The sequence below is a fragment of the Mesoplodon mirus genome (assembly GCF_964341445.2).
Source record: "Mesoplodon mirus genome assembly, chromosome: 1".
In the NCBI taxonomy this organism is placed as follows: Eukaryota; Metazoa; Chordata; class Mammalia; order Artiodactyla; family Ziphiidae; genus Mesoplodon; species Mesoplodon mirus.
This window is the reverse complement of record NC_138976.1, coordinates 11,635,659-11,649,973: the sequence shown is the minus strand read 5'-3', so window position 1 is coordinate 11,649,973 and position 14,315 is coordinate 11,635,659. Positions and strand designations below refer to the sequence as shown.

General features: G+C 44.5%; 1 protein-coding gene across 3 annotated transcripts in view; it reads right to left on the bottom strand.

The window, feature by feature from the left end:
• The window catches only part of DENND1A (DENN domain containing 1A), a 554,990-nt gene that overhangs the window by 208,774 nt on the left and 331,901 nt on the right, over positions 1-14,315 (bottom strand). For all 3 annotated transcript variants that reach the window (XM_082612220.1, XM_082612221.1, XM_082612222.1), the window contains exon 11: positions 4,194-4,239. In XM_082612220.1, coding sequence (XP_082468346.1) covers positions 4,194-4,239 — 46 coding nt within the window. The remainder of the gene's footprint in view (positions 1-4,193; positions 4,240-14,315) is intronic.

The window sequence follows — 14,315 nt, the reverse complement described above, 5'->3', positions numbered from 1 at the left end:
GCAGTCTAACCTGAGCCTCTGTCTGCGCTGTGTCACTGCTATCGCCTTTCCTTCCTCCTTCCTGACCATTCCATCACCAGGAGTGACACAAAACACCTCTGCATGCACCCCTCATGTGGCTCTGAGGTCTGTACACAAAGCATTATTTGTGAGGCTCAGAAAGGAAGGTCTTCATTTATCAAAAAGGAAAAGGAACCCAGCTACCAGAACTGACCTGGCACCTGCTACCAGACATGGCACAGAGGAGGAGCTGCAGAGCATCTCCTGAACTCAACTGAGGTGGAGGGAACGAAAGGAAACAGTCACTGTGTAATCTGGCCGCGTTTTGGTGTTTCCTAGCTGCCAGCTAACATGATCATTCTCTCCAAGAAGAAACTAGGTCTATGCCAAAGCCCTTGGCTATCCTGCTAACTTACCACCAGCCTCAAATTAGTGTTTGCTTAAATGAGAGAAAGGATATAAAAAGGCAGTGGAGGTATCAGAATGACGATCAGCTAGAAACTTGTCACTTTAGAAGGAAGGTGTACTCTTTTAGGTGACTAGGTTACCACTTAACAGATAGGACAGCCTGTAAGAGCTTGAAGGCTAGAATTAGATCTTCCCCCCAAATAACCTTCTTTCAAATGAGAACAGTAGGTTATAATTTATATTTCTTTTTGTGCAACAAATTTGAGTGTCATAAAAATGGTTAAAAAGTCTTCCTATGGTAGCTTTTTCTAAACTTTTATGAACATCTGCCACATTCATTTGAAGTTTAAAAAATTCTGGCACATATGCAAAGGCATAATAAGGTGCCTATAGCTTTCAAGAAAAAATAACAAGACAGTCAAAAATAAGCCTTTTGCTGAATTGCCAGTAAGAAAACTAGTGTGCGAGAGGAGATGGGCCTTCCCAATCTCCTTCCCTAAAGAGCCTTCCTTTGGCCCCAGGTATGAGCTCCACCCCCAAGCATTATAGCCCATGGTTCCTGGAAGAAATCTCAGGGAACCATCTCTCTCACTTGAAGGTATAATAGAACCAGATAAGCCCAATCAAAAAGCATGAGCGGAGGACTCCGAGTCTGAGCTGAAATCCATGGGAGGAGATCAGGAGACTGTATTTCATGACTCGGTAGTTCACAGCTGCCTCACACATGCAGGAAACGCTATTTTGTTTGGAAAGTGTCTTAGCTGGCTTCAAGAGTGGGACAACGACTATTTTTGTTTTTCTTTTAGTGCTGACCACATAGTAGTTCGGCATGGCAAACCCTCCCTAATTTAAATCAGCAGGGCTAAGATTTATCTTGGCCAGTGCTTCCCGAACCTTCTCATTTAAAACCCTTCAAAGGCCAAGGAGAGTGGACTTGCACCCATTCACCTAAGTGCAAAACTCTGTCTCAAGTTTTAGCTTCAAAACGTATGCCTGTTGTGCACGGCATGTTTTATGACAAAAAACCCTTGTTTTAAATTACTTACAATCACATAAAAAGTAAAAACATTTACTCCCTCCACCTTTAAGTAAAGTTATGGTGCTGGGTCCCCTGACAACAGCAATGCCCACTGGAGGGCTCTAAATGTGTCCCAAATTCCAGCTTTCCAAGCACTCACTCAATCCTTCTTTTCAGAACGCACCTGCTGGGCACCCTGCTAGGTGCTGAGGACACCACAGTGAATGCAGCACAGTCCTTGTCCCCAAAGAGCTCCTGCTCCTGGGGCTGATGGAGAGGACAGGGACGCAGATAGCTGTCATCCTGAGCAAGAGGTACAGCAAGCAAAGACAACGGCCAACGGGAGGACTTCCTCAAACAGCTGGGGAAGAGAAGGTTTGGCCATGCAGGAGCATGGGGGTGGGGGTGTTTTAGAGACCAGCCAGAGCACCGGCTAACAAGGGACAGTGAGAAGACAGAAGGCTTGACAGCAGCAGGGAGGCTGAGCAGAACTCGGGGGTAGGGCAGAGGAGGCTGGAAGGCAGGCTATTAAAGGCAGAGTGACCAGGTAGAAGGCAACCCCTAAACGTTGGAACCAGGGACTGAATTTCATACTCATCTTCATACCTCCATGACCTAGCAAAATGTCTGGAAAACAAGAGGCCTTGATCCTGCTTCTCGAGTGAACGAATAAGGCTTTGCAAAAATCTAAGAAAGCAAGGTAAAATGTCAACGAAGGCAGCGAGGAAGGAACAGGGCGAGAGACATGTCAGAGACTTGGTGACTATTTAGAGAGAAAGAAATGAGAAAGAGGACACTCAGCCATGCTCGGCGTGACCCACTTTGGTGCCTTTTCAGGCAGTGGTGCTGCTCACAGGGACCGGGAACAGCGGAAGGGGAGTGGAGTCACTCGACGGGTGTGTGTGTACAGATAATAAGGGGTTTGGGGAAGACTGAGTTTGAGACATCGACAGTACATCTTGGTGACCTTCAACTGGCATTTGCAACTCTGGGCCTGAAGTTCAGAGAGAGGCATGCCAGTGTTAGAAACACAGTTGGGAGTCACTGACATTACCCTGGTGGCAAAAGCAAAAAGCCTTAAAAAAGATGGCCAGAGGGCATATAGAAAAGCAAAGCAAGCCAAGACAAGAAACCTGGACAATGCTCAAGGTAAAGGGCTGTGAAAAGGAGCCTGAAAAAACCCGTGCTGGAACAGCCTGGAAGGCAGAAGAGGCAGGAACGAGCTGTGGATGCCGACAGACCAAATGGTCTTTAGATTAGAGTTTCCAACTGTCCAACAATTGACACGAAAGTTCTATTAGCAAGTACTCACTTTCAATTTTTCACGCAGGAGCTTTGAATACACCCCCAAACTTGACAAACAAAGGTAAAACACAGAAGAAATCTCTTCAAGCTGATCTAAATACACCATCCAAGATAGTCCATAAACTGTGTACTGTATGTGCTCAGGGCTGGGTGATGACAAGGAGGAACTGTTAACAGAATGCAGGAGCCACATGGCCGTCCTGTCAAATTAGAAATTTGAGCAGATTTCTGTGGTCTATTTTGATCAAGATTCTCAATGTCAAACAAACAGGTTTTTCGATAACCAACTTGTTTCATTTTCGTAAGCACAATAGCACAGTGTGCAACAGTGAAGAAGCAGGTGGTCCTCGTCGACGTGAAATGAAGGCAACAGAAGAAGAGAAGTAGCACTTCCTTTAAGACATGCAAAGCATCATCCCAGACGGACATGGCTTTAGCTTTTCCCTCTGAGAGCTTATCTCCTGTGCAAAACAGCCAAGCCCCCTACCTCCTGCCCCATTTTGCTCTAGTGCAAATTTCAGCTCTCTCCTGAGGAGGGAAAAGCTTAGGGTTCATGTCTACAAACCAGTGGCACTTACAAAGCACAGAAAAGTCCCTTAAAAGAATTGCTATCTAACCGGTACAGCCATGCAGAAAGCAATCTGGCCTTAGATTCATAGCTTTGACCAAGCATTTCTACTTTAGGGGTTCTACGCTAAGGAAGTAAGTCAAGATGCAGATTAAGCCTTATGCATAAAGATGTTCACTGAAATGCTATTTATAATAATGAAAAATTATAAACAGCTTTAAGTGTCCAACAGTAATAGGAAAATGGCTAAGTTGTGGCATATCCAAACAGTGGAAGGACCGGTAGCAAATTAAAAATTATTACTGAGAGTAGACAAAAACATGTAGAAATCCCCATGCCATAATATTAAATGAAATAAAGACATAAAATGTTATACCATATCAGTGAAGTACATTTATACAAAATATATATTCACAGAATAAAGACGAGGATGAAGAAAAATAAAGTGCTAACAGTGGCTGAATCTGGAGTAATGGTATTGTGGATAATTTTAATTTTCCTATTTACACTTCTGTATATTTTCTATACCACATTTTCTACAGAGAAAAAATGTAATATCATATTGTTGCAGTGTTTTAGAATAAACATCATTTTGAAAAGTGAATCATTTCCCTTCCCTCGTTCAAACCCTTAAAGAACCCTTTCCTCCTGCCTCTTTGAACCTCACTCCCTCACCCATGAAAATTGACAATCTCCAAACAAAGTGGAAAAACACTGGGAACAAGAGACCAGTGGAAAGGGTCTAAGCTGAACGCTCAGCTCTGTGCATGAGGCGTTGCTCTGACACGCTCCCGTGTGTAGAGCTGTGAATCCAGAGACTGCGTCTTTTCCACTGCCACATAGCAAAACACAACCGCAAACAGAGATATCTGGGGAGGAGAGGAGCCCACTTACCTCCATTAAACTTAAATGGATTCCTATGAGGTAGGGCATGGGAGCGCTGTGAAGAGAAACAGAGACACACAGCTGCTTTAATGTCTGTTGCTTCTGACAGAAAATTACACATGGTTCACTATTTGGAGAAAAACTGTTTTAATAAACGTATGCACAGTTACATTTCCTTTCACAACAAAAACCCTAATGTGACATTTTGTTCCCAAGCCTAGAAACTTCAGAAGAATTTCAAAATGCGGGCAGCCTTAAAAGCATGGGTGGCGGGAAGAGCACTGACCTTGGCGTTAGTCCCTAAATAGCAGCCATGCGATTGCATAGCCTCAGTTGCCTTATCTTTAAAATGGCACTTTGGAATCTAACTGGCAGCTTGCTATCAGAATGAGAAAATATACGTCGAGTGATTAGTACAGTTCCTGGTACAAATGGGAACCACTGTTGCCATGATTACAACAGAAAAAGCAGTTAACGATGTCAGATGGAGGGCATGATGTGCTTCAAAGAGGAATGATTTTTTATTTGCTGTTTCCTCCTGCCGTCAAGAGATGTGATCTAACTGTCCATTCTGATTGGACAAAGTGCATCAAAGCCAGCAAGCATCTCAACCCCAATTGCACACATGCCATCTGATGACACTGTAATTCAAAAAGCCCCTTCCAACTGCTTCATTCCCAGAGCAATGGGTTCCCTTAGTTAGTGACCGAGCAGGAGGTGAGAACCCAACTCCAGGGGCTTTAAAACCTGGGCATCATGGATTGACTTCCTTTGGTTTCAGGGGCACACATATAAATTATCATTATGATGCTACTTACCAATGATAAATGGGCTAGCCATTATACAAGGAACTTGAAATTCACCTTTCCTAAGCCATAGAACCTCACAAGGTAGGTATTATACCCATTTTACAGAGGAGGAAATAGGCCCAGAGAGCTTAAATCACTTCTCTAATGCCATAAAACAAGCGGCAACCCTAGGATTTGACTCCAAACCTGCTTCCTCCGTGCCACATTGACTTTGTAATATTGGACCTAAAATCCCCAGGCCTGCCTCCCACCCAGTGTTTTTCCTGCAGGTAGGGAGGTCAAGGAGTAGAGAGGAAGCAAGACATTGACAATGTTTCCATCTGTCTCTCCAGCATCCTGAGAAAGGTACGAAAAGGTATTTTATGAGCCCAGTGGAAAGATACCTGGCTCAGTCTTGAGGTGCCCAGGTACCTTTCCTCCGGGGCAGCTGGTGCCGTGGAAGTGGACCTAGGAGGGTGGCTTTCTTGGGGACAGCGTAGGGAAACGAGGAGTGGTAAGAAATGAAAAAGGAGAGGTTTGCTTTCCACTGAATGCTGAGGAGTTTAGGCTTTATCCTGAAAGCAATGGATGGGCAACGAAGGTTTTTTAAACATCATATGTGCATTTTAAAATTGCTCAAACATTTAAAAATAAGAAAGAGCACAATTCCCTCATTACCATTCAACAAATAAAATTCTTCAAGCAAAAATCCTTCCCCAGAATATAAAATGTTCTCCTTACTACAGACCTCTGCAGTAATATATCTTGGGAGCCTGTAAAACAGTCTTGAATATTAGCAGCACAGTTTGGCAACTATTCTTCTAGAAGAGTTTTGTATGTGATAATAGTCAAAGAAAAAATTAGACACAAAACTGCAGTGAAAGTGGAGTTGTCTTTCCTTTCTTCTTCTTCTTCTTCTTCTCTCCTTTTTAAAAAAGGTATCTGCTGTGCACATTCAGCTTCCCTTCGCTTCTAGGGGCAAGGAAATGCCCTATGATATTTTTTCCCCTTAAACTGTAAACCATTAGTTTAGCTGCCAGCTACACAAATGCTCAAACTTCCCAGTGTGCCTGGCTCTGCTGTCCAAGCTTTCTCCAGTGTACGCTGAAATGAATGTGTTTCTAATTAAGTAGCTTCAGGAACACGACAGCTTCAATGTCAAAAATACAAAGTCTGAACCCTGGCAGGAAGTCTTAAGACTGCAAATGCCTCATCTAGTGGAACCTTGCCTAATGTAATGAAAGGAAGCAGGAAGAGTGCAGAATTCCAGAAAAATGGCCACTTATTAATGTGTCCAGAAGTACAGCCAAACACATAGAAGGGAGAAAACTCAAATCCATAATATTTAACCAAATCTTAAAAACTTTCCCAGCTCCTACCAGCACTGTCATGCAAGTGACAAATGACCCTGAGTTTTAATTAGAATTTCTGAACTGAAATTCCAACAAATGAATTAAGGTATAGAAAAGGACATTCAAACAACTGTGAGAAAAAGGTAAAAATAAATACCTACAGCAAAAGCCTCTGTATAATTTAGGCTCTTATCTGAGACTATAGGCTCTTATCTAAAAAAAAAATTTCTAGTATTTTAAATATGTAGGTTTTAATGCCATGCCCTTTTGTCCTGCAATAAAAATCAATGAAAGAGAGTAAAAAGGAGTCTTAGAAGTGATGGCAGATGTAGAAAGGGACAAAGTGAGACTCACTCTTCAGGTACCATTAGGTAGGCTTTTTTTTTTTTTTTTTAAGCCCAATAATTTACCAAAGAGTAATTATGGCCTGTCATAGAAATGTAGTTTCTTAGCCAACTTAGGGCTGCAACAGCTCTGTATTTAGAAAATATTTAAAACACATTTATTCTGAAATCACAGCACACCATGTTTTGTATGAATGCAAATTTGGACAAATACCTTTTACTGTGTCATCATTTGCTTACAAAACCTCAAATGTGTCCCTTGAATCTACTGCATTTTTGCTCTGCAAATACACTTTTTACAAATTTTAAGTGGGGAGAGGGAGAGAGGAAAAAAAGAAACCCCAGAGACTCCTTAACATCTCAATGTAGCAAATATGTAACTGGGTAATTCTACCTGCATTCTGAAAACAATTTGTATTCTCAATAGACCTCAATAGTTTTGGCAGCTACTGAATCATTCTCTTTTGTTTGTTTTTTCTTGTTGTTGTAAAGAGAAATTTGGGGGGCAGGGAAACACTCACCCATGATCAAGTCATCTTATCACAACTACTTTTTTTTTTTTTTTTTGGCGGTACGTGGGCCTCTCACTGTTGAGGCCTCTCCCGTTGCGGAGCACAGGCTCCGGACGCGCAGGCTCAGCAGCCATGGCTCACGGGCCCAGCCGCTCCGCGGCACCTGGGATCTTCCCGGACCGGGGCACGAACCCGTGTCCCCTGCATCGGCAGGCGGACTCTCAACCACTGCGCCACCAGGGAAGCCCCACAACTACTTTTATTTTTGTATTATTCTCCTCCAATATTAACATTAATATTTAAAAATATCTTTGAAATTATAGAGTGCATATATTTTATTGTTTTCTCATTGGCTAATTAACATTTCCCATATTATACTGTAAACTTGGTGATTATTTTAAAGACTATGTAATATTCAACCAAGTATGGATGTCCCTTAATTTGCTGAACCCTATTGCTAGAGTTAGACATTAAGCCACTTCCAACTTTTCACTATAAGTAACATCGTAATGAAAATGAACAACTTCATGTGCATGAATTCCCAAATATGGAATTACCAAGTCAAAGGGCAGGACTGTTTTTAATATCTTTTGTTATATCTTGGCAAAGTGTCTTTTAAAAGGGCAGTACCAGCCCCAGTGGAAATCTTTCAAGATTGTTGCAAGGATTAGAGAGAACCCATGAAGTGCCTAGCACAGGAGCAGCACACGGTAGGCTCAGTAAGCTATTATGTCCAAGTGGGTTCTCTTCACAGCCCTGGCATGGCTGGTATGACTGGACCCATTCTCTTAGTGCCCAAAGAATGGTTTCTTGTTCCTTCCCTGGTTCTGAAGGATACCTGGCAAAGTGTTGGTGAGGACAGTTGAGACTCCGTGATGAGCGTGAGGTGTTTGACATGCATCACCTCTATACGTGAGTTTCTGACCCCAAGCACACTCCCTTGTCACTTGTCTACTTACTGAGCTCAGGAGGGTTGTTTATCGCTTTCTTCAGAGGGTAACATTTAAACTTGATTTTATGTACCACCCAAAATGCAAAAACCACCAAGTAAACTATGACTCATTACTTGCTTATCACACAGAATGACAAATTTGTAAAACCACTCATCACGCTTTCTTAAAAAGAAAATATAGCAAAAAATTGGTTAAGGTAGTCCTAAAAAACGTCACATTTAGAACCTGACTCTTCTGAATCATTTTCTGATTCAGAGTCATCAATGCCCTTGTTTTTTCCAAGGTTTCTCAGTAACAAAACATAATACTTTATCTAGATGCTATCTTCATTTGTTAGGTCCCAGAAAGAACTTGTTTATTGCTTATCAAGAAAGTACCAACGCAAATATCTGTTTCACCAATAAAAAATGAACACCATGCTTCTCTGCTCTGGTGCCTTTCAAACATTCACACTGACTTTACATTTCAATGTTGAACCTGACTGCAATTTGGAAGACATTTTAAATGGCAATTAGACACAACATGTGCAGAACCAACAGTGCACATGATTAAACCAAAGGGGTGATAATATTAACAGCTACGACCAAGTTCATGCACAGGTGGGCCATCACAACCGTGTCACAACTGCCCTATGGCTGACGGCGATTGTGGGATGCCACTGTACATCTCTGAGTAGCGGGATAGGGTGTACCTGCCCTAGGCCTTTGTTCTCTGGGAATTACGGCACTATCTGACTTCATCACTGTCATCTTGGAAGAGTGAAAGCTATTCTTTCTTCCTTCTCCCCTGAAAAGGAGAGGGGTTATATTGGTAGTGTCAAGGCAGTGACAATATAATGACCTTTACCTGAAAGGTATGTTTACTTTGAATCCTCTTAAGGGGAAAAGGAACTCATTATCAATTGAGCTACTAAAACCCAGGTGCTTTTGTGCATCACTTATACATAATTTTCAAGGCAACTCTGCAAGGTATCACTGCTAACCACATTTTCAGATTGGGAAACAGGCTTGGAAAGGTGAAGTAACTTGCCCCAGGGTCACAAAGCTAGAGTGAAGCTGTAATTCAAAGTCAGGGCTGTTGGACTGAAAGCCTATACTGTCCCACAGCACATACTCAGAACTTAAGCCAAAAGAAAAGGCGTGCTGGAAAACCAAGGGGGCTAGTCACCCAATCCTCTCACCAACTCCAGACCTGCAACGCAGAGCACTGCTCTTATAGGTAAGTCCTGCAGCATGAGCTCATTCCTAGCAATGGACAGGCATGAATATGGATACTGCAGACTTATTAATGCTCCTATGGTCCCCGTTCATTATTACTGCACTTTCTCAATTTGTTAATTCCTTTCCCCCAGATAACTAGAGCCCTTTTAATTATGTTCCCCTGAGGTGAGCGGCTACTAATTGGAAAAGAGTCAGGTGAAATAAAGGAACACTGGCTGCTCAAATATATAAAAGGCAGCTTCCCAAGACAAAGAGGGAGAGGAGAGGAGGGGAGGGGAGGTGAGATGAGATGTGGAGAGAGGTAGGAGGGCCCCCACTCCCGCCTCCCCAGGAGCAACACCTCTCTGACCTCAGTAAGGATACAGCGTAGAGCTACCCAGGGGTTTGGAAGGTCTACTCTTTTTCTTTTCCCATATTAAAGCACAGTGAGCATTACAGTGTACACATCACAACACCCATTTCGCCTCTCAGAGGCACTCCACCTTTTTAGCCAAATACCCAGATCTGCAAAGGGAGCCCACAAGTCTTTCCTCAGTTCCCTGTCTTTAAAGGAAAGGAAAACTCTGGGTCTTACTCATTTGAGCTTTTCTTCCTTCCTTCCTTCCTCCCTCCTCTCTCCCTCCCTCCCTCCCCTCCTTCTTTTTTGAAAAGAAACAAACGTGTAAACGCAGTTTGTCTTACAGTTTAAAATTCTGCTCTGAAATAACGAAGCCTGGCATTGCTAGAGAGGTTAAAGGACAACAGAACGGGGGAAGGAAAGCGAACAAAGAGCATACAACACACCTTGCTGGAGGACACAGATAATCCTAGTCTTCATCTTCCTGAAAGTGACCAGACAGATGGGCCGCAGGCTAATGCGATGGCCAGTGTCGCACAGGGAGCCAGGCAGAGCCAGTGCTGTTCATGGTGCACTTGCCATAGCCAGCGCTAGGCTGAGGGCTTGACAGGCACTTTCTCACTGGACCCTCAGGACAACGGTATGAGGTTAGGTACCACCACCGCCCCCCATACAGATGAGGAAACAAGGGCTGGGAAGCTAAACAACTCACTGAGGTCACACAGCAGCCCTGAGACTAGAACCCAAGTCTGTCACACTGAGAGAGAGCAAGCTCACTGCTTCCCAGGAGCCCAGCACGTGCCCGGCTGTGGAAGAAAAGTGGAAGGAGGTTCGGAGGTTTTCTCTAACCTGCTCCCTGGGGGCCCGCCAGCAGCTGTGCCAAGTCCCGGGCCCCTCCATGTTCTGTCCGAGACTCCGGCCAGCCCCTCACCACAGGAACCCCAACTTGCCTCTGAGCTGAGCCACGAGTGTCCCTGTGGGCCCCAGTCCCCGCCTCCTCTAAGTCCTACTGAACCTGTGCTGTCCGCCAAGCCCCACTTCTCAGATCACGCCGGGCTTGCTAACACCTCCCTATTCAGAGGCTTTTGTCTGGGTTGCCCATTTGGCATAAAGCACGCGCTAATTTGTATGGTTATTCCAGACTGTCAGTCACAGGAGAACCAAACTTTGTTTCTGATTCCCTAGAGTCCATGGTGGGGCTGTGTGCAGAGCAGGAGGAATAAAGAGGCGGGTATGTGCTGAGTGCTCACCAAATACCAAGGGCTGTGCGGGAGCCCTTATCTCATTTAATCCTCAAATATTCCAATTTATACCAACCATTTTATAGATTAAAAAAGGGATTCTCAGAAACTTGCCCATGGTCACAGTTAATGGTGATTCCAGCCCACATCCTCCTACTTCAAGAGTCTCATACTACTGTTGCTTTACATTAACTTTTTTTTAACCATTATGTTACACTTAAGGAAAAAAAATGGGTATTTGATAATTACAGCTGAAAGATAAAATAGCAAGTGGACATTTTGTAGCCAGAATAAAACTACATTTTCCAACTAGCTTAAATGAATTGACACCCTTTCTTGTTCTAAATAGAATTTACGGCAGTTTATAGAAATATGTTCAATACAGCAGCAAAAATAGGAAAAAAAAAAATAGGGGCAAAGGGAAAAAGCATAAGTCGGAGCGAGGTGAGCACTTCTACGTGTGCTGTGAGGTGCTGCACACCTGCTGGGACGGCCGCAGGTTTGGCTCTGAGTCCTCCAGCTGCCAACCCAAAGAGGGAAACAGGATTGTAATGTGACTCACGGTGTCCATAGAGAAAAATAAACTAGGCTCTCAGGAGCTTCCATTTTAAAAAGGCAACCGGGGAGGGGAAAGAGAGAAAACTAACAACTTATGGTGCACTTACTATGTGCTCAGTGTTTTCCGTGGGCCGGCCAGTCAGTCAGTAAATATCACTACGTGTTGGGCACCACCTTGGCCTGAGGACAGAGGAGAGAAAACACAGTCCTGATCCCTATACCTATGTGGAGATTACCATTAAGAGCGGACAGCCAATAAGCATATTCTTGTACGTGTGTAGGCTGCCGCCAGGAGACTTACAAAGTGCTGTGGGGCAGACCTAAGATGACCTCATCTCGTTCCCACAGCAATCTTGAAAGGCTGATCTCCGTAATTCACAGAGGAACCCATGGCTCCAAGAGGTTAAGTGACTTGACAAAGGTCACAGCTGGTGAGAGGCAGAAAATATGACTTGAAAGGTAGAAGGGGTGCGAATGCCATTAGTTAATCGAGGTTTTCTTAGGGGAAAAAGTATTTAACTTCTTGCCTGGTTTCCAACCGGCCCTCCCTGATTTATGAGCAATAGCGGAGGATGAGGATCCCTACGTGAGGACAGGGGCAACCCCAGATTAGGAGAGGCGGCACAGACTGCCTCATTTCCATCTGTGGTTTCGACAGCCAGAGCATGGGGCTCACAGCAGTGGAGGAGCTGGGAGCGCGGTGCTGGTCACTGGAAATGGCCTGCTAATGTGAGACGTGTGTATCTGAGCTGATGGTGAAAGTGGGGAGGGGGGACGATGCCCTCCTGAGTGTGGCCCTGTGGCTGCCTGGGGTAACCTTGGGGGTTGGGAAAGCGCTCCAAGCCACCAAACCCAACCGAAACAAACACAAGAGTTATAAAGATAACGCCTGGACGAAAACCCAGAGGGGTCAACATCAAAGCCTAGAGTAGTCCGCCCTTTTATGCCTCCTCAGTCTACCGGAAGGAGACAGACTTGGAAAACATCAGGAAGGGCTCCATGGCTAAGACCACTGCAGCAGGAGAAGTTAATCACAGAGGAAAGGTCAGGAGACAGGGCTCTCTATCGCCCCAGAGAGTTCAGTGAGAACCGTTAACAGCCAGAGCCAGGTCACAAAAGGAAGTCTCAGGTTTGAGCCGCCAGCAACCCATGAGACCCTCGTAGAAATCCAGGAAAGAATGATGTACAGAAGAAATAAGAAGAGAAAACGAGGCTTATGGATAAATAAACCAAGAGAAAGTAACCCCCAAAAAGAGTGTAAACGTTGAAAACCCAAGTGGTAACAAGGGGGAAAACATCTCTTCTTGTTTTTCCAGGACTAAGATACGTCACATGCCAAGGTGCATAGCGTCCAATTACCTTCGTAGCCTAGCCTCTCAGTCTTTCCAATATTCACAGGGAAGACAAACCCACATCTGTTGAGAGATGACTCTGAGCCTAGCACTACGCTGGTGCTTCATGGATTCTCGCTGTGGGAGAGGTAGCGACACAACCGCAAATCCCTGCCACAAGGTAACCTCCTCCAGAGCTGAAGCTTCTCTGAGGATGACATTACATGGTCTGTGGCTCCTGCTCTACTGGTGACCATGAACATATGTAGAATGTCTTTGCTGCAGAGACCACTACACTATGTCTTAGAAATTCCACAGTTTTCTAAGTGTTGGATTCAAGACAGGCTCCAGGTCAGGGAGGAGTGAGGAATTACATACAGGATGTGTCACAAGAAATGGAAAACCAGGCCAAGGCTTGGTCATATAAGAACAGATAAGAAACAGCTATGTCCCATGGAGGCCAGGCAGAAACTGGGGCAAGGGAGGCAGGCTGCTGCCCCTTACCACATCAGGCAGCAGAAAGGGGACTGGGAAGGTGGGACTGGCAGGGTGGGTCCAGACACTCAGATGTAGATGCTGCAGCAAAGGATGTGAAGGACCATGGGGCAGTGGGCTGCAGTCAGGAGAGCTCCCTGAAGGGTGGGTGGGCGAGCCAACAACCAGCATCCCCTACTGCAGAAGGGTCACTCCCATGGTAAAGGGACACTATGTCTTCTCTAACCCTGCAAGCCTCAGCACCCTCACAGGAATGTCAATGCTGAGTCTGGATGAGCATTGTCACACACTGTACTCCTAGCATTTGTGCCAGCAGGGGCACCTTGGAGGGATCAGATTAAGGGTCTGATGCCAACCATCTACACAGACTACTCATTTTTATAGAACATTTGCTTTTTGCTATATATACTTCTGAAAGGTTAAAAAGTATTATTTTAACTAATAAGGGTGGATTACCTTACTAACGACAATAAAAATTAGGTATTAAAAACCTAATGGGGGCTTCCCTGGTGGCGCAGTGGTTGAGAGTCCGCCTGCCGATGCAGGGGACACGGGTTTGTGCCCCGGTCCGGGAAGATCCCACATGCCGCGGAGCGGCTGGGCCCGTGAGCCATGGCCGCTGAGCCTGTGCGTCCGGAGCCTGTGCTCCGCAACGGGAGAGGTCACAACAGTGAGAGGCCCGTGTACCACACACACAAAAAAAGAAAACCTAATGGATCTGGAATTAGATAGTGGTGATGGCTGCACAACCTTGTGAATATACTAAAAACCACTGAATTGTACACTTTAAAAAGGAATTTTATGGTATATGAATTACATTTCAATTTTTAAAAATCAAATGGAGAACCTGAAAAGGCAGTTTTCCTATAGAACCTATATAGTATAGATATAGATTCCTACAGAATCCACAGCATAGATAATGCAAAGAGCCATCTCTTCTCTCCCCCATTTTTCCACCAGGGAGACAGTTTACTCAGAAATTGTCCAAAGCTTCCTCCAA